The 21194-nt window shown below is 46.4% G+C and overlaps 1 protein-coding gene across 3 annotated transcripts in view; it reads right to left on the reverse strand.

Annotated features, from left to right (window-relative positions):
* The window catches only part of PAMR1 (peptidase domain containing associated with muscle regeneration 1), a 158790-nt gene that overhangs the window by 18851 nt on the left and 118745 nt on the right, over positions 1–21194 (reverse strand). For all 3 annotated transcript variants that reach the window (XM_045484979.1, XM_045484977.1, XM_045484978.1), the window contains 3 exons: positions 14797–14911; positions 10686–10903; positions 8100–8207 (listed from right to left, as the gene is read on the reverse strand). In XM_045484979.1, coding sequence (XP_045340935.1) covers positions 8100–8207; positions 10686–10903; positions 14797–14911 — 441 coding nt within the window. The remainder of the gene's footprint in view (positions 1–8099; positions 8208–10685; positions 10904–14796; positions 14912–21194) is intronic.

A 21194-nucleotide genomic window follows, 5' to 3' on the forward strand; every position in this document is an offset into this window, starting at 1 on the left:
CTCCACAAAAGTCTTCCCCAAACAGGCATAATGACACCCACCGGCGATGTAATTCCCACTACAAACCCTTTTTTATCTCTTTCCAGCCAATGGTATTCTGTCCCCCTGATGCTTTCCAGCCCTCTGCGGGTGTGAATGAGACAGTATCCATGTGAAATTATGCTTGGATTGCACACACTGCTGTTTATTCATCCGGCAGCAATTTGGAGGCTGAGGCTTACAATTAGCTATTTGATCTTAATCAGTATTGTCCTTGGCCCCTGGTACACTGTGTCTTTCGGATACCATTTTTCCGGTGTTTGGATGGCCTATTTACTTAGCTGACACTGCCTGTGTCTAAGAGACAGGTCGGCTTTGAAAGATGTTCAGAAAGTACTAGTCATTTTACTTTTGTTCAAAATCAACCTGACACACACTCATTTGGTAGAGTAACTGAGTAACCTACGTCACTGGTAGAAACTTACCTGCCCTCTACCTAGTGGACCTGCTTGGTGATAGTCTTCTAGGGGCCTCCCCAAATCTCAGGCTTCTGAGTCAGCTGCTGGGTTTGTGGTAGAAGGTGGGTCCTAATGCTAAACCCCCAGGGAAAATGTCTCCCAGCAGTATTGATTGCCAACTTTTCAACATATAAGAAACACTCACCATGAAAATGGCCCAGGCTAGGCAATTCGGTTCTGTTTAACCTTGGGGATGAAGAGAATGACCTTGCAGAAGAGTCCTAAGAGACTCTGCCCACTTAGTAATTCTCATCGCCACCATCACCATCACCAAAGGCCTTACTAGAGGAAGCTGTGACCGGGAACTGTGTGGCATGGGATGTTCTCCTCTGCACTTGAGAAAGGCTAAGGTTAGTTCTGCCAAATAGAAGGGAAAAAACATACGGTATAGCCCTGTCCAAGCTCCTGAGTGCCTAGAGCGTAACAGACGCTCAAAAATGTTCGGCTACATGAATATATAATGTGGCGTGGATAATAGTGCCCACCCCGTGGAGATGTTGAGACAATGGAATGAGACAATGTCACATAAAGCACAGAGTCTGGCCTGTGCCGAGGACACAAATAAGAGCAACTACCTTTGTCGTTTTTCGTATTTGGAGGCCAGTGACAAGGTCTTACATTTTGCAGAGAGGAAGCTTTCATCTTCTGAAGCAGGGTGAGGGACAAGTGCGAATATCCCACAAGGCAGGAGCCTGTAGAGAAAAGTGGGGCCCCCCTCTAGCCTCTGTCAGGGGGCTGGGGTCAGTCTCAGGGTCCAGGAAGGCAGGGATATTTGTTCCCACCAGAAGCTCATTCTGCTTTGCTCTCATGCTCTTCTACTCTTTGCCTCCCCCAGTGCCTTCCCTCAGTGGCACACAGCCCGTCCCCGCTCTAATGGATTGCCTCTTCACCTCTTCAGACCCAAAATCAAATCTGCCTCCCGCAATAAGTCCTGTGTCAGTGACCTCATCTGCCGAAGCAAAAGCCAAGAGGGCCCCGTCAGGGGCAGGCGAATGGAAGCAAATTCTTGGTAAACCAGTGGTGGGTCTGGCCCTCTCCACACTGATGGGTGCTCCATCCCAAGCTCTTAGAGACAGTCAGACTGGAAAGTTGACCATGTGGCCTCACTGGTCCTCTTGTTACTTGCTAGAATGCTGTCCATAAGGAGAGGGATTGCTGACTCGCAAAATATATCCCCTGTATGCTGACCACAAAGCATCTTACCCCGAATGGGATATGGCAACACTCTGGCTAAGAGGCTGGAGGCCCGCAGAGCCCATCAGAGTTGATGCTAAAGCGTCATGTCGTCTATGTAGACTCAGGTTCGCCCAACAAGGAATGATCCAAACGAAAAGGAAACTTCCTCCTGAATTATTAAACAAACAAATACCTTGATAACTACATAAAGGCAGTTTCTATTGTGTTCAGTTATAGCTTTTGCTTTTCAGATCTTAATCTAAATGGGATGGCATCCCTCTAAATACACCAAGAAGGATGTCAGAGATTCATCTCCATGTTAGGGACAGAAGTGGACGGGAGGCACAGGTATAAGGAAGTGTATGAGGAGTTAGCAGCCCACTAGCTGATGGTCTTCTTGGGGCCCCTGAAATCTCTGAAGGCTCTGGGCCATCAAGTGCTTGTGGGTAACAACTATGGATTTCCCCAGGACTCTTCATGAAATTATCCTTCTGCGTCTCATACCATCTCAAGCCAGACTGCTCGAAACATATAATGAAACATTTAAGGGATGCCCTGGGGCAGCAGTCTCCTATATGACCACCAGGGGACTGACATAGGGCCCGCCACATGTGAAGTGAGTAACTTCTGAAAATCCCCATAAGAAAAAGGGAGACTGACCAGATAACACTGATGCTTGGGCAACTTGCCCTGGAGTTTCCAAATCCAGTTCCTCCCGGGGCATTACTCCATCCATCATTTCTCAAAGCCCCCACTCTGAGCTGCCCTGGTTACAAAGGCTCCTTATCCCTCATGCCCAGTGTGGGTGTCTTCTCCTGGGATCTAGGATTCATCCATGACAACGACACTGGAAGTGTCTACTTGCCCTGATAAAACCAGATCCTTCTTGCCTGTATGCAAACGCAGAGGGAGCAGTTCTTAGTATCTGGCAATGATTTACAAACAGCAGTTCACAGAGGAAACTTAGAAAGTCGAAGGGAGAATGTTCCTAAGCCCTGGAGCCCCGAGAAAGGTGTGTCATAATCATCTAGTTTGTAGAAACTGGTGCTGTTCCCCTTACCCCTTATCTGGAGAGTCCCCTGCTTTCTGCCAAACTTTTAAATGGCCATAACAAACGAATAAACAAATGGAAAGTAGAAACAGACCTATAACTACAGAGAACGAGCTCGTGGTTGCTAGAAGGAAGGAAGTAGGGGATGGGCAAAATGGGCGAAGGGGAGTGGGAGATACAGGCTTCGGGTTATGGAATAAATAAGCCACAGGGACAAAAGGCTCAGCATAGGGAAGACAGTCAATGATACTGTAATAGCAGCGTAGGGTGGCAGATGGTGGCCACAGTTGTGGTGAGCATAGCGTGACACATAAAGAAACTGAATCACTATGTCATACACCTGAAACTAATATAACATCATGCGTCAGCTACGCTCAAATTTAAAAAAATTTAAAAAACATAATGGCTCCTATTACTCAACTCAGCACCTTATATGGATTATTTCATTGCATCCTCACAAACGCTCTGAGAAATATTTGGCATTATTTTTCTGAACTTTGTAAACAGGGAGAATGAGGCTGGAGTTAAACGACCTGCTCAAGGTCCTCTGGCTGGTAAATTGCAGGCTAAGAGTCAAACCAAGGTCTTTCTGGCCACAGAGCCCAAGCTCTCCACCCCTGGATGTACCATCTCCAGACTACAGACAAAGCTGCACCTGTCTTCCATAAATTAAGGACAAGACAGGCCCTTGGAACGGCGAAAAATCCAGGTAACTATTCCATTTTAACACTGCCGCCCCTGAGTGATCTTGGGACAATCTGCACGAATCCCACCAAAGCTCCGCATCTTACGTCTCTGATCGGAGAGGTGATCATGACCCACTGTTGGCCTCGGCACATTCTCACTGCATCAGCATTACCGTTTCCATGAAAACCCCCAAGTTCCCAATCACTTATTCTGATGAGAAATGCGGTTGCCCCTTTGAAGCTAAAGTATAAAGTGTGCCTCTCATCTGGGGCTCTTTCTTCCCAGTCCTTGGGACAGGCTAGCGGGAAACCTTCTGATGCTCCAAACCCCAAACGAATCCAGATTCCCCCGTTTTCTTTAATTGGTGGAAGCCGGTTTGTTTTGTTCAAAGCGCGTCAGAGCCCGCAGTGTGAGCATTGTGCCCCAAGATTTAGCCCATTTCATCGCCCTTCATTAGGATGCAGGGGAGAGCCCGGGCATCGGCAACTGGGCCAGAGGAACAAAGGCAACATGGAAACTGGAACGGGGCAATGAAGCCCTCGCTCTTCACTTTTACAGAACAAGATTCCCACCATTTACTCAAGAACTTAGTTTGTCCTTGTGTCCCATACAAAGAAACAGGAAACTTCAGAGGGAAAAGAGGTGGGGGGGGGCAGTTTCTTACGCGGTGGCCCAGGGAGGTTGGGGTCACTGAGGGTGCTGGCAGGAGGCTAGCTTGGCCCCAATGCTGAGGAGGGGGCCACTCCCGTTTTTTGCTCTCAGAGGAGGTCACCCGAGAGCAGGGGAAAGTCACTCCTCCTTGGGAAACAGTCTGAGGAGACACCTGGGGGCGAGGGGGCAGCACCTATGGTCCAACTGCACTGGGGGCTCTCACAGCGTCTCCAAAACTGAAGGCGCCCGCCTGCGCGGGTGCTTGCTTCCTCCTCTGTCTTCACAGCCCCAGGAAGTCCGGCCATGAGATCTTCCCTCAGTCCCACTTGTCTCCCTTGGAGAAGAAATCCATTTTCAACTTGACAAGAGCAGACCCTTGTCTCTCAAATGCGAGTTCTAATTCTTAATCTGAGGACTGGTGTTTATAACAGCTCATCTCGTAAACCGGTGAAACCTCTTAGTGACGGTTTCAGCAACAGCTCTCCCAAGTTTAAATATGTGTGCCCTTTGAACTAACAGCTCGACAATCTAGGAATTTATCTTACAAAAATTCCTCTCCATATGAACCAACCAGGTAGATGTTAGGATATTCACTGAAGCTCTCTTTATAATAATACATTAAATACGGCATCAAGTCCATCTTAAGGGATTAGATGAATACAATTGTATATATATCCCTATGGATGGAATACACAGAAAATCACCCCCCCCCCTTTTTTTTAATGAGGTAGACCAACATGGAGTGGCCTGGAAAAAATATCCATGATACAGGCACTGAAAACAGAACACTGAAAACAAACTTTTGTTTGAAACAGGCCTTCTTAACCTTGGCATGACTGACATTTGGGCCAGATAACTCTGTGGTCTGGGTCCATGCGTTGTAGGATATTTAGTGGCATCCCTGGCCTCCACCCACTAGAAGCCCGTGACATCCTCCCGCGTCCCACCCCCGCCCATGATGACAACCAACAATGTTTCTAGATGTTGCCAAACGCCCCTGAGGGTGGAAGTTGGGGGCAAACTCATCCCCAACTGAGAATCACTGGTTTAAAATACTGGTTTCTCAACAACTTAGGTTTGTACATTATAGCAAAAAGTCCAGAAGGACCATAGTAACAGTCTACTAGGGTCGGTTAGGGAAAGTCATGTTCTCTTTATTTTAAACACCTCTGGACTATTTGATTATTTTTATAGGCACATATTCCTTCTGTAAGTCAGTATAAAATCTATTTCTATTCCAGTCCCACTCACATTCTTAAATATACACAAAGAAAAGAATGAGAATAGCTTCTATTGAGAGACAGGGAGTCAGGATGCTCTTTAGAAAAGAGTGACAGGCAGAGCTTACCTGGGAAGGTAAGTCCTTTGAGAGGAATACAAAATGGACCATGAGGCCATGACCAGAGCTTATCAATTGTTCACCCACAGTTCCACTGAGCTACATGGCGAGAACCATGTCTGGGAGACCGTGACCAACATGGGAAATGTGGCATTCTAGCGTCTCATTTTGAATTTCAGTGCCTCGCGCTCTCTGCTTCAAATCCTTTATCTGTTAAAAGGGGCATCCACCTTTTCACAAAGCCTTCAGGAGGGCAGACCATTAAAGCAGCATCTATGATGTGGTTGCCCCTCATCAGATTTGGTACTACATAAATAAAAGATGGAATTCTCATTAATATTTGACTTGGTGCTTTTAAAGCTATTTTGTAAAACAAACGTCTACTCCAATTTAGGCATTTCAAAATGTACAAAGAATCCCAGAATGCTTGAGTTTCTTGTTCATTTTGAAGGAATTTCCTCCAGGGAGATTATTCCAGTTCAGTGGTATACTCAGGAGAAAAACAATAACGTAAATGTTTTTTGTTTTTTTCCTTCTTGGTTTTTCTAACTAATAGGCTATTCTAGAAATCTGCTATGGTTTGTTCAGAAATTACAAGGTAAACTGTCACAGCTAATTTTTGTGACGTTCCCCTCATTGAGTTAGTGGGGACTCCTGCTGAATTTCCTAGAAGGAAAAACAAACCTAAATCTTATTTAAAAAAATAATAAAACATTTGGTCCCCCACATGAATGCCAGCAAATGATGTATCAGATACCCACCACCAATACCCAGTACCTTCACCCAGTTACAACTACAAGGTACTAAGGGAACTATGGTTTTTTAAGGACATTTTAAAAAGTAGCTAGGAAGAATTCTCTTGTGCATCTATGCTGGTGTTTTGAGATCAGATGTGATTTGAGCCAGTTTGTGACTCAAGATATGAATCAGTTTGTAATGACATAGTTTCCATTCTTTCTCATTATATGTATTTGTTTTGTTTTGCTTTGTGTTCTGGACAAAATGGAAATGCTGAAAAGTCAATGTTTGACTCATAAGCAACTCATAAATATTTTAGTCACAACTTTTGATCAATTTCTACCCTTCCCGCCCCCCGCCCCCAAATCCTCCCTGTGCCCTGATTGGACCCAGCTTCTTAATGCATTTTGGCTTCTTCGATAATACTTCACTTCTCTCCAATTTTACCTTGTTTTTCAAAGCTCTAGTATTGTGTAATTAGTTCATCAAGAAATTAAGCCTTCCCCCTTTTTCTTGTTTCTCGCTCTGAATTGAACCCTTTAAAGCTCAGGATCTGCCATTGTCGAGATTCCAGATTCATTCTCTACACGCAATTTCACAACAAAGAGAAAGCAGCATTTCTCTTCCCTGCCCTGCACACAACACAGCAGGTTCCAACGAGGCAGGAGTCATGAAGCAGAACATCTTTTTCTAAGCCCCCAGCATAACCATGCTCAGGTCAGCCGTGCCAAGCCAAATCAAGGGATGGTTTCAGCACCACGCAATGACACACTCAAGGGTACACTATTGACGCCACGGCTTCCGTCTGCCTTGTTGATAAGGACGACTGACGAAATTGACTGGAAAATGTCTGAACTTTATAGAATGCCATCAGACCAGGCACCTTATAGGACGACCCCAAAGTACCTGTGCATGCTAGTCTATATGGTTTTGCTTCCATTGGCCTGCACCTGAGATCTCCTTGACTATTCAAGGGCTACTGGAACCACTCATCCCACATACACAGAACGTCAGTCATGTTCTCCCGCTCATCCAGGGCAGCCCTGGGTCAATGGCTGATTGCAAGGGGGATATGGAAGCCCAGCTCCTTGCTATAAAGCCAGGATACACGCAGAGGTATAAATTACATTCCAGATTCCACTGAGGCTGGATTTTGCCTAAAATCACACCTTTGCTTGGCTTCCCTCCCTTCCCAGTCCAGCTTCCCCACTCCCTTGCCAGCTTCTCTGGGAGCACGTCCTAATACATCTCCTGACTCATACTCACCACGCAGGATCTGCTGGGGGGAACCCCTGCCTATGCCATTATCTGCCCTCCTTTGCTTCCTCCCCTGCACCCCTCCCCAAATTTTGATTCTTCTTATTCTTGTGCGCATCTCATTCTATGCTGATAGTTGCAGTCCATGACACCTGTTTCAGGTCTCAAACTTTGGTTGTGACACATGTCATATACAAGGCTTGGTGACCAGTGACCCTTGATAAATGATTGCTGGTCATGATGTTGAGTTCCTCTCTGCTGATGGCTTCAGACCATGCAACAACATACTGGAATCTATAAATGCTTCCCTGGGGCACAACTCCAAAATTCAGATCTTGCAAAGGACAGGGAGTTCAGACTGAGAGCCACAGGAGATTTTATGATGGTGGCTTTCTCCTGTTGGCACTTCTTCCGTGTTTTTGAGCTCTGGATATTATTCAGGCCCTTGAAAGCATATCTTTTTGAGAACTATATGCAGTGGGGGAGATGTGGAAATGTCAACGGGAAGACCCAAGTGGTTCCAAATATCCTGACTCAGAGGCAGCCCAGCCCCGAGAACCACTCGACGGGAATGTCCACATTATGTGCCACCCTGGACACACCGTCCTAAACACCAAGAAACAACATACTTCATAAGCTCCCAGAGCCCTCTTCATGCCAGCCCCATGTGACTCCTCAACCCTCACTCCAGAAGCATACTCACGATTTTCACAGTGCTGCCCGGTGTAGCCTGCCAGGCAGGCACATTTGTAAGATCCGGTTTTGTCAAGGAGGCAAGTGCCATCATGGAAACAGGGAGAAGAGGAACATGCTGTAAGAGAAAAGGCAATTTCCCTCAGTGTCACTGCAGTGAGTCAATTTCCTCAAGCCTGGAGCCTCGACCAGGGTCTTTCACTTGCCTTTTGCAGTCTTCTTGCAATATTTTTACTTCTTTTACTAGATCCACATTACCATCACTTGAGAATGCCTAAAATCGGTGCTTATCTGATGTTATTTGATATTTTCAAAGGCCCCAGAAGTATGCTTCTATGGTCTGAAAAGCTTAAAGCCAACATAAACAGGCACACCACAGGATTAAAGTGGAAGCATGCCTTTACCCCTCCCATAAAGACTCCAGGGGAGACAGGCGTCCTCAGGCAGCTTTAGATCCTTTTTTTTTTTTTTTTTTTTTTTTTAAGAAAGCTCAGGGTCCTGGGTACTAGGGGAAGGAACTGGAAGATCTCCATGACACTGTCAAAAGCATACTTGAGAATTTCCTAACATACATTCTGTAAACATTAGTGTCTTGAGATGTTGATACGTTCAACTAAGAAAGGGTTCTAAGCTCAAATATGGTGGGCAAGTGCTACTGGTATTAAATGGCAAAGAACCAGATTTCTTTACTGCAGAACTCAGAATGTTCCATGTCCTAGTGTGCACTGCAGATATCTAAGAAGGCACATCATGTCTGGCCTTTCCCAAGCTTATCTGGCCTCAGAACCTACATTTTACAGGGAACTATTCTTCTGCAGAGAATACTTTGGGAAACAGAGGTCTGTGTCCTAACCACTAACCCTCCATTCATTTACCCTGACATGGAAATAGATCGCTGGGTCCGGTTCCACAAGCCCAAACTGAGTGCTTGGTCTGTGTGAGGCAACTGGAGAGACAGAAAGATGAACAGGACACGTGTTTACCAAATCAGGGCTTTTTGACAAAAAATATACGACTATCACCTGAAGCACAATTCACTTAGCATTGGGAAAGGGGAGAGAGTGTTGTAAGACGTTCAAAATAGGGCAAAGTCACAACCCGTTGGACCAAGAGAGAAGGTTCAGCAGAGGAGGATGAATGGGAGACAAACCCTGAAGGTTGGGATTTGATGCACAGGTGTAGAGGAGGTGACATTAGCCTGAGGAGAAAATTCAAGTACACACATGCAAACAGGGTGTGTGAGAAGCCACGAGTGCTACTCTCCACTTGACGACGCAGACCAGAATTTCCCAAATTCTCCAGAGGGGGCTGAGGAGTCCACTTCGGGAGAGGAAAAGACCCTCCTGGCCCTCCCCTTAGTCACAGGGTCACAAGCTGGCAAGCTGCCACTGCTTCTACCTGGCTTCCCTGACAGCCAGCCCTGCTGTCTGTCACGAGTACCCACATAAGTATCTCAAGTGTGACCCCTCCACCCCCTGCCCAGCCTCGGCCAGCCACGTATTACCAAGGGGGTGGATCAGCCGGAGGCTGACCACACCACACCACAGAAGCACACTTCCAGAACCCCCAGGCCCACACAGCTCTACAGGGGACATCCTCTGTGAAGGCAGCAGGCACACAGGGGAGCCGCAGCTGCTGAGAGCTCATGTGGAGACATTCCAAGGGATGGGCAGGTGGGCGGGGGGGGGGGGGTCTCCCAGTCTCACCAAAAGGACAAGGCTGCAGAAGGATGATCCCACTGCCACCATCACTCTTCCTGAGTCTTTCGTATCATACCTTCCGTAGGAAGCCACAGCGATCAAAATGCCACAACGATGCCTAATTGGGTACTTAAAAAACCCCAGAACTTTAAGCCTGGGCTTAGTTTGTAAAACCTGATGCAATTCAATCTCAGAGCAGTGAGAGCTGAGGGGGCTTCCTTAGGATGGAGCGTTTTGCGCATTTTGGTCAAATCCTACTTCCTGATATGAATAGGACAGGAGTTAAAGTCAAGCTCAGAGTTGCTCACAAAGTAAGTGGCCCTCACCACTGAGTTAAACACTTTTGACGCCTATCTTGCAGATGACAGAGGGAGGCTCAGGGAAGGCCTAGGGTTGGGCAGCTATTGAGTGCATCCTACATACCAGACACTGGGCTAAATTCTTCGTCCACTCCATCTCCCAGAGCCTCCTTAATGGAGCAGGATCTAGGCATATTCCCTTATGTGCTGATTAGGAAACTGAGGCCCAGAGAAGTAGAACTTACCCCAGGTCACACGGCTTAATCTGCCAGAGCTCCAAAGCTAATGCTCTTAACCATGAGATTCCCCCCCAGTGTGATCCATAGAGCCAACCGCTTTGTGACCTTGGACAAATTACCTACCCCCTCCCTGCTCCAGCATATGAGGGCGTCCATAATTCCTAGCTATGTTTCTGGTGAACATCTGTGAAATATACGTCCCCATTTCTTTCTTCCTTCTCGATGTGTAGGTTGCTTCTGAGAACTCAGCCCACTGGGTTTTAATAAGGCTGAGCAGGGAGAAGGAGACGTGCACAGAAAGGAGATGTTCGTCTGGAGCATAGCCATAAGATGCTACACTTGTCTCCACGGCCTTTACCTGTGATCTCCTCAAATACCGCATGGAAGCCATCAAAATTCTTGGAGCCATCTGAATGGAAGAGGATGTGGAGCGAAGAGTCTGTGCTCCGGATAGGAGCTGGCCGCTCATTGCCACAGAAGCGTTTGATGATCCGGCCATTGCTGCTGTCCCCGTCACGGACCTCAACATAGTCATACTGGCACATGTAGTCGAACTCCAGACTCAACATGATGAACCTGTGGGTGGAGAGAGTGACAGCACAAAACAGGTGGACCCTGACCATCCTGAGACTCCTGAGACCCCTGAGCAAGTTCCAGACCAGATGATGAACAGGTCTCAGAAGAGTGGTACCACTGGCCTGATCTGATAGAAAAAGGGTCCTGGACAATGTGAGATGAGATGAATTTCTTTTAACAGAGGGGCATGTATACGTCTGCTGTCCCCATGTGTATGTGCATGCCCAGACAGAGGGAGTACCTATTCCATTCAGAGAATCTCTGCACATAGCTGGCCTCTCTTACAGGGGTACTTTTCCACCCATTCTGCCTGGCTGGTTCCTTCCTATCCTCAGGCCTCACCTTAAATATCCTCTCCTCAAAGACACTTCCCTGACAACTCTTTCTAAAGGAGATCCTCTGTTCTCTTCATAGTGAGGATACTAATTTTAACTCCTCAAATTTATCTTCTTGATTTTGTGTGTGTGTGTGTGTGTGCGCGCGCGCGTGCGTTCACATGCATGAATCCCTATCTTCTCCACTAGACTGCAAATTTCTTGAGTGTAGGAGAGAACATCTGTCTTATTCCATCAATGTTTTGGTTGTGCCTAACACAGTGCCTGGCATATAGAGATGCCAAGCAAATATTGATGAAGATATGGTTGAATAGATACTATAGTATAATTTTACAAGTGAAGAATGGAAAAAGTATACATTGCCTTGCAAAACTCAATAAAAGAACAAAATCTCTGCACATTCTTCTATTTTAATGGAAGGATATGAAGGTAATTATCCTCTGGGTAGCAATAATTCTTACCCCAAAGAGTAGAAAAGGTAGCACTATACCTGAATTTCAGAAATGGGGGAGATCTGATAAACGTGTGTTTGCCTAAAAGGGTCTCAGGTTTGGAAATACTGGAATACATCAGATCAAAAAAGCAGAAGATGAACACAAGCTTCCACTGCCAACAGACAAGACAGAAGGCAGCCACATCCCAGAGCAAGAGAGGAAAAGCCATTTTTCAAAATATTCCCAAGGGAATGCCTGGGTACTGAGTTCACAGAATATACATCTGTATCTTCTCCTTCGAGTTTTGGAGAAGAAGCAGGAAAAGACAGAAGAGTGCACAACTGCCACCTGAAAAGCTGGGACAAGGGTCTATTTCTACCACTTGGGGTGAAATGTTCAATAGTCAGGATTAGAGAACACTAGAACATAGTGAATCAGTATATTTTAAATGCACCTAAGGATCTTACGAAAAAGAAGCCCTCTAACTACGTATGGCTAGTGTTTGTTTTACAAAGTTTTTATCACAAAACTTTTTGTAAAGGACTGTAAGGGCCATTAATCATGCTTTGTGAAACGTGGTCTAATATCTAAGGACCTGACTTCTCATCCAGATGCCACTGCTAGGTCACAGTGGGCCTTGACAGATGAGTTCTTTCTCCAGACTTTAGTAACTCTGTCTGAAAAGGGAAGGAGGAGGGACAAGGCCACCACCCAAAAGAGAGCACAGCTTTTTCTGAGACCAAAATATGAGACAGTCCAAGTTGTATTTATGTTCATACCCTCGTTCATTCATGTACTTAACATCTATCCGCTCTGTGGCTGGCGCTGTTCTAGGTGCTGAAAGCACAGCGGTGGCCCAACTAAATATACCCAACTAGTGCCTGCCCTAATGGAGAGTAGTTCTGATTTGGTGAACAAATAATAAGCAAGGAAACCAGAATACAAGGTAATCTCATAGAGTATTAAGCACTGTGAATAAAATAAACTGGGTAAAAGCATGAAAAGTGACTGGGGAGGGTAAGCTTTTTATGCAATGTGGTCAAGGAAGACCCCTCTGAACTTGATATCTGGGCAGACACTTATATGATGAAACAGAGCCAGTCATGTGAAGGTCATGGGGAAGAGAGGCCCAGGCAGGGGGCTCTGCAGGTGCAAAGGCCCTGAAGCAGTAATGAGTTTTGTGCATTTGAGGAACTGAAAGAAGGTCAGGGATGCTGCATGATGGAGTGTAAAGAGGAGACTGGAATGAACTAAGGAGGAGAGCAGGATCCAGATCCAGCATCCTGAATCCAGATTTGATTCCAAGTCTCATGGGAAAAAACTGGAAGGTTTCGACAACAGAACTGGACTTAGGATTTTAAAGGGTCACTTTTGTCACTGAGGAGAGAAAGCAGCAGAGCTGGCAAGAGTGGAAGACATGAGAGAACTGAGGTGAGATTGTGGTGGCATAAAGTGGAATAGCGGCACTAGAGTCAGATGTGCACGGATTTGAGATTATTTTACAGGTAATAAAATAGATTTTGTGGTGGTCTGGCTGTGGTAGGTGATAGAAAGAGGGGCATCAGGGAAGACCGCTTGGCTTTTGGTCTGAACACTGTACATATGCATCAGTGCTTCCTATTATTATTATTATTATCACTGGGCAGCAAGTCCAGATTTGACTAGAAGGAAAGAAATCTACCTATTTGCAGGCCTCCCTAGGGGCGTTCCCAGGCAGGTGATGTGCTTCTCCAATCCCTCCACCATTTTGGGTTTTTGCTTGGGGACAGATTTCCTTTATATCCTGGATCTTGGAGAAGCTCCTCCTTTAAGGGGGCCCTTTAAGGGGACCATCTGGCCTGGTCCCTGAGGTGCTGAAATAATATGCAGCATTTAACACCTCCCCTCACCATCTCTGGCAGACCCCACCTGAAGCACCGTAAGCAGGAGGGTGTGGGCCTTCAGATGTTCCTTGTGCTAATCTTCCTCTAGAAAAGTCCAATTGATGAGACTCACTCCCAACCCCAGATCCTACAGGAATGGGGAGACCAGCCACTGAGGGCCAGCCTTGATGAGGAGAACTGAGAAGGGGACCTGTTTTGCTGGATCCTTCCCGGGCAGGGTACCATGCGGTCCCTCCTAGAGGATACAAAGCCATTTGAGGAGCCAGCTGGAATGTGGAAACTCCCACTGATCCATCCAGAAAATATTTATTGAAAACCCATGCCCTAGAAGATTAGAAATTTCCATTACTGCCAACCTCCCCCCACCCCGGTTAGAAAAGGAAGAGCTAAGTGGACAATATCCCTAGAAATCCTAGGGGTGAGTGGGTCACTCTGATTCCCTAGAGAGTTAAAGGAGAGGTGTTTGCCAGGAAAAAGGAGATACACTGGAGGCAGGGAGAAGTTCTTTCAATGTTCATTCATGCAACAAGTATCTATCAAGCACCTATGATGTGTATTGCGTACTGTTCCCAGCACTAGGATGCAGCAGTGAACAGTTCTCTCTTGTGTTATTTATCTACAGTTACAAGACTGGATCTACACTTTGTACTATGGCATAAATTGCATATTTGTGAGGACCCCAAAGCTTCATAAGAAGAGATGACTTATCTTCCATGCAAGTGAAAAAATTGGTTTATTTGTTACAGATGTGGTTGTTGTTTTCTGAGGACATCAGCGAAAGGAGCTGATGAGTATAAATTCCTTGAAGGTTAGATCCGTGCCTTTTAATTTTTTCACTTTCCTCCCATAGAACCCAGCCCAGTACTGGGTGAACAGGAAGACTTGGTAAAGATTTGTGGATGGGTAGACTGCTATCAGTATTCTGTTTTGTTGGTGTTATCCTTGGTTCAAAATTACCTAAGCAACCCCTGTTCTAGGGCAGTGAATGACAAACATTTCATTGGTCGTAGTTTTGACCAGGTTTATTCCATGGAATTGCCAAGATGTTTAAAAACAAACAAACAAACAAACAAACAAACAAACAAACAAAAGACTCCATTGTACATTTTCTGAATAAGGTACATTTTCTGAATTTTCTGATGGTTAGCCTTTGGTCACTAGGATCCAGGGCACTCAGTCCTCTTACTGTGTTTCCGTATAACCTCAAACTCCCTAATTCTGACCCCAGCCCCTTCCCTTACCTTAGCTGGATGATGAACCCAGGTTTGGCATGAATGGTCCATTCACAGTGAGCATTTAGAGGGTAGCTCTCCAACAAAATCTGACCCTTTGAGGCTCGCAGAACCTGGCCACATCCTGGGAAGAGAAGATTGGGGCATGGAAATTGGAATAAACAGGAAAGAGACAGTAGAAGGTCTCAAAGAGCCTTTGTGCTCATCCCACACCCCTGAGAACAGAATGGAGAAGGAAATTACTTTCTCAAGCACCTGGCAATGTGCTAGGAAATTTGCATAGGTTAATTCACTTAATCTACTCAACAGCTTGAAAAGGGAAGTAATATCATTCCAGTTTTCCATCTGGGAAAATGCATAACAAGAGAGTTAAAGAAATAGCTTGTTGAGGAGCTCCTGGGTGGCTCAATCAGTTAAGCACCTGACTTTGGCTCAGGTCATGATCTCACGGTTCATGGGTTCGAGCCTCGAATCGGGCTCTGTGCTGACAGCTCAGAGCCTGGAGCCTGTTTCAGATTCTGTGTCTCCCTCTCTCTCTGCCCCTTCCCCATCTGTGCTCTTCTTGCTCTCTCAAAAATAAACATAAAGAAATTAAAAAAAAAAAAGAAATAGCTTGTCGAGCCACTAAGTGACAGAGCAGAGGTTCAAACCTAACTGTATCTGAATATAAAGTCCAAGCCACTCTATCATTCTGCCTCCCCAAGACTTCCATATGCCAACCTGCTGACTCCACCCTGAAAGGCTTTATTTTTAACTATTTAGAGAGAGAGAGAGAGAGAGAGAGAGAGAGAGAGAGCATGAGTGGGGCAGGGGTAGAGAGAGGGCAAGAGGAGGAGGGAGGGAGAGAGAGACAGAGAGACAGAGAGACAGAGAGACAGAGAGACAGAGAGGGAGAGAGAGAATCCTAAGCAGACTTTGCACCATCAGCATAGAGCCCAACTTGGGACTTGAACCCACAGACTGTGAGATCAAGACCTGAGCTGAAGACTTATGCTTAACCAACTGAGCCACCCAGGATCCCCCACCCTAAAAGGCTTTGAAAGTAGACACAGTGGCCTTTGTCTGAAGCCTAAATCTGCATAAGACCCTTGGTCTGTGTTTCCTGAACATGCTCTACTCCACAAATATAACCCCAAAGCAACTCTTTCCTGACCTCTTTCTATCCACTTAGAACATTTATGTGTCAATTTTTGTTCTACGTGCAATTATGTAATAAATGCCTCTTTAACACATGACACCAGAAGGGGGACATGCTCTCCACCAGCTGGGCTGCATTACTGGTTTTCTATTTTTTTCCTAGCCCCCAACCCCTTTTTTCCAGACAAACTTTCATGAAAACCACCAATTAGAAAAACATGGATCCAAGAGGTTCTCCTGCTTGAAACTGGGGGTCAAAAGCCCTCCACCCTCACTATCGCCCTGGTTCCTTGAGTTACCTCCCAGGAATCACTAAGATTTGAAAACCACTGGACTAAGTCTTCATTAAATTACATCATATTCTCTAGTGTTAAGATAAGCACAGGTGTGCAAGATGCTTTTTAGTTTCACAAAAGAGTTTGGGGAAAATGTCTTGAATTGGTTTATAGGAATAAAATTATCTGGGTCATGTAAGTAAACACTGTTTTCTACCAGAGTTGTCAAACTACAATCCATGGGCCAAATGTGACTCACTGCCTGTTTTTGCATATAAAGTTTTATTGGAACAGAGCCACACCCATTTTTTATTCATGGTCTATGGTTGCTTTCAAATTATAATGCCAGAGTTGAGCAGTTCTGACAAGAAACAGACAGCAGGGTCCACAAAAATGAAAATATTTACTAGCTGCTCCTTCACAGAAAAAGTTTATCTAACCCTGCTCTATACAGAAATCCAGTTTGACCTCATAAACTCTAGGTATACAGTTACACTCAATAGCTCCTCCCCCCAAAGTATAAATTCTCATCGCTTAGAAGAAAAATATTAATGTCAGTGGATACTGCTCCATGGCAAGATGGTGGTGGTGACATTTCTACAATGTCAGGGAAAGAGCTCAGATTCTGCTTCCGATGAGCTGTGAGGTGTGAGCCTTCGGCTTTTGTGACACCTACTGCCAGGCTGGTTGCACAAGTCATGTCTTTGCTCGGACTTTCACTTTTGCTGCTGTCCTGGTCTGCCAGGGAGAAGCATGGTCCACCACTTTCCACTGGGGGTCCTCGACCCGCCCAGCCTCCGCCATCCCTCTCTGCAATCCGTTTCACCAATATTTGATTCTCCACACAGCAGCCAAAGCCACCTCTTTAAAGAAATAAATTAGATCACATTGCTTTCTTGATTCCTCTAAAGGCTTTCTTGACCCTCCAAAGGCTTCCCGCTATGCAAATACCTTCCCACAGATGCTCATGGCCCAGACTCACTGAGTGCCCAAGCCCACCCTCTGCCCGGTCCCCACTCCCGCTCATCTGTCTCCTCACACTGCTCCAGCAACACCAGCCTCATTTCTGCCCCCAACTCTGGGCCTTGCACTTGCTGCTCTTAGCCTGGCAGGTTTGTCTTCTTCCGCATCTCTGTTCTTTGAGAGTTAAGTTCAAATGCCATTGCTTCAAAGAGACCCCATGTCTCTACAGGAACTGCCTTTATTCTACTTTTGTTTTCTTCATAACACACATCACTATTTGGAATTATCTAGCTTATCTGCTCACTCACTTTAGTAGAGCTGGGACCTTTTCTAGCTTGTACACCTGGAATGGAGCCAGGTGTGTAATAGGTTGAATGAATGAATGAACGAATGATGATACTATCACAGGCCAGGCACTGGCTGAAACATTTACAAACACCCTCTCATTTAATGCTCTTGAGAAACCTAGGAGAACACCATTCATCTCTCCATTTCCCAGATGCCAAACACTGAGGATAGAAGTTAGGTGACTTCCTCAAGGCCAGAAGGCCAAGAGGTCAAAGTCTGCAATCGAGTGTTTTAACTCTACAGTACTGGTTAAGAATGGAGACTTCAGAGCCCCCACTGCCCTCAGTTTGAGACCCAGCTTTATCTTCATTGGCTGTGTGGCTTTGGGCAAGTTATCTCCTCTCTCAGAACCTCAGGAAACCGGAACCAAATGGGAATAAAACTGGCACCTACGTCATGTGACTTTGTGAGACTTGAATCAGGTTATGGGCGGAAAGCCCTAAGCAGAGACATCAGTAAATGTTAGCTGCTGCTGGTTGGTGGCAGAACCGGGATTTGAACTTGGATCTGTCTAGTACCAATGCTGGGTCTTGGCTGGTATGTTCAACTGTCTTGGGGGCTTTCTAGGGTAGCTCTGTCCCACTCACATTTCGAAGCAGTAGGATTTTTCCACTGCCCTGAAAAAGAGACATTGAATCTCCCCCCACCCCCACCCTCAGCCGTGTTTTCTGAAGTGCACGTTCCTCCTTCCTGCACACCTCACACGCCATCGCCCCCATCCGCCCATCTGCTGCCCGGCTACGGAAGTGATACGTTGGGTGTGAGAGACAAAAAAAGAAACCTGCCTGCACAGCCTCCACCCTTTGGGGACTGGCAGCTTCCCAGCCTGCAAGGTGTTAAATCCCAGGTCCCACAGCAAACCTCCTGCAGGGACCCTGAGTGAGAACCAGCAGCAAATGCTGTCTGCCTGCTTCCCTGCATATGGAAGCTGGACTCAGGCAGCAGGGAAACCGGGCCTCTCCTCATGGCCGGGGGTGCTGGTGCCCATCCCAGTCAGGTCTCCTTGGCAGGACCATTCAGGCTTTAGCCAGACCCAGGATCTCATGCAGCCTCTGGAGAGGCTGGGGCCTCCATTCCCACCCAGGTGCTGGCCCCTGGCCATGTGAATGCAAGACCACTTGGTCCTGCAGGCCCGGGGCTGTCCTTCAGAAGTAGCCAGGACTCCAAAGCACATGCCATGCCTCGGCTCCTCCTGATGTTTTCCTTCTCCCTCTGGGGGGAAGGGAGGAGCTGACCCCAAGACGGCGGACAAGTTCCAACCAAGCAGACACAAAGAGGCCACTTCTCAGAAATGTGCTCAGGGGAGGGGTGTTGGGCACAGGGGAGAGGAGGAAGGAGCCCTACCCCCTGCCCACCCCAAGGGGCTCCTTCAGCTCCCTTTCCACTTTTGCCTCCTCCCCGGGAACTGGCGGGCCTGGGTGCAGGGCGGACTCAGTGCACCTCTCTGTCTAGAGCAGAACAGTGAACACAGCTGAGTGTTCCCGCCAAGGAGGCACTGCTGGCCAACCAAGCAGGTGGTCCTGAGTCTGAAAGACCAGAGCAGGCAGTGGGCCCGGAAACGTGCTCAGATTCCCCGATGATGTCTTGTTGCAGGGGGAAGTGGGGCGTGTGTGTATGTGTGTAGGGGTGTTTGCCAGCGAAGCCACACTGTCCCCTGGGCTCTCAAATCCTGGACTCCTCTCCAACCCTGCCACCCCCCGACCCTTCTCTGTTGCTATGAGCCAGAATAGGAGAGTTAGCTGGAGAGACCCTACTGCTGCAGAGCCGAAGGGAAATCTCCATTAATTTCTAAACTGGCAAGAGAGCTGGAAGGTTCCCAACAAAAATGAACACCACAGCACTCAGACAAAAGTCTTGCTATCTCCAGCATGGAGGGTGGGGAAGGAGGAGCAAGAGACAGACACAACAAGCTTCTGAGACATGGTTGGGGTTTTGTTGTGTTTGTTTTGTTTCTTAAATCTTTCCTCTTGGGAGTGGTGGGGGGGGGGTGCAGAAAGGAGTAAAGAAAGCAAGCATTCAGACAGAGACATTTGCATTTTCTTCCCTCCTTCTGAGAGGACTCCAGGGCAAGACTCAAAATGATTAAGGGGCAGTCGTGAAGTCAGGCTGGGTCCGCTTCCGCTCAGCCTTTTACTAGCTGTGTGACCCCAGACAAGTTCTCCAGATTCTCAAGGCCAAGACTTCCTCATTTGGAAATGAGAATGTTCCTTCCACCATGTTGTTGTTTTCTTATTTGTTGTAAGGATTAAACAAGATAGATCATTTTGTAAAGCATTTAGCATAGTACCCGATAGGTAAAATGCTCAATAAACGGCAACTAATCGTGTTATTTCTCGAGTCTTGTCTGGATCTGAGACGCTATTTTGGCGCAAGACTCGCTGGGGATGCCCCAGCCTTCTCCAAGGCTCCTAAGGGCCTCCTTACAGCATTGGCTACATCCCTAAACCCATTTAGACCCAGGAACCCAGACACTGATGGCAGAAGAAATGCCTGGATGATGACATGGGGACGACCCACGTTCCAGGCCAGGAGCTGGGGGGGAGCTCACACCTTTCACGTGACTTGTATCATCCTACCATGACCTGCTAGGCCCCTGCACAGGAACTCAGAGTGAGGACCTCAAGTGCCTCCCACAACAAGAAATGATTTAGGATAGGGGGTGAGAGGCTGGGCTCTGGGGCCTGGCTTCTGAATTGGCATCTTCCCTCTGCTACTTACAAGCTACATGACAATAGGGAAGTTACTTAACCTCCCTGTGCCTCAGTGTCCTCACCTATAAAACAGCTTTGATGAGGAATGATGGCTTAGGACATGAAGGCACTTAGACCAATGCCTGGTTCATAATAAGGGCTAAAAGATGGCTTTTATCAGGGGCTCAGATCTTAATCAGGAACTGTCAGATGTCTAGGAATAACTCCATGGCTCACCTTATGATTTGGCCTATAATCTCAACTAATTTGATACATTAGAGTGATGGTTTATTTAATTGTTTGCCTCCCCGCCCCCCCACCACCACCATGACACAGTTCTGTGAGAGCAGGGGCCTTGTCTGTCTTGTTCACACCTTTATATGCATGGAGTAGGTGTCCAAATAATTGTTAACTGAATGAATGCCTATACCAGATAAACTCAAACATCTCCTCACCCAATCAAACCATTCTGAAAGCCCCTCATCTTTGTACCAAGCGGTCTGTCCACTTAGTTGAAACAACTGGCCAGCAAGAACAGTATCTGCCACTTTGTTGTAGAAAGTCTGTCCTCCCCAAAGTCATCAGGATCTTTGCAAAAATAGTAGAGATTGAACTCTGCCAATCCAACTCAAAAGAGAGGATCTGGGCTTGGGTAGCACAGAGAACTTCAACTGCTGAATTAAAAAAAAAAAAAAAAAAGGATTTCTCTATGCTTTAGTTTGGCTGATTTCTATTAAATATGTGTTTAAGTTCCCCAATCCTTTCTTCATTGTGACCAATCAACTGTTAATCCCCTCCAATGAATACAGTAGTGTGTGTGTGTGTGTGTGTGTGTGTGTGTGTGTAGAATGGTTTTCGGTTATGAAATTTCTTTTTAACACTTTCCAAATATATCCTGAAATTTCTCATCTCTCCTTTCCTTTGGAACCTTTAGTATATTTAAAGTTATTTTATTTCATTTATTTATTTATTTTTATGTAAGCTCTACACCCAA

The sequence above is a fragment of the Leopardus geoffroyi genome, chromosome D1, assembly GCF_018350155.1.
Source record: "Leopardus geoffroyi isolate Oge1 chromosome D1, O.geoffroyi_Oge1_pat1.0, whole genome shotgun sequence".
Lineage (NCBI taxonomy): Eukaryota > Metazoa > Chordata > Mammalia > Carnivora > Felidae > Leopardus > Leopardus geoffroyi.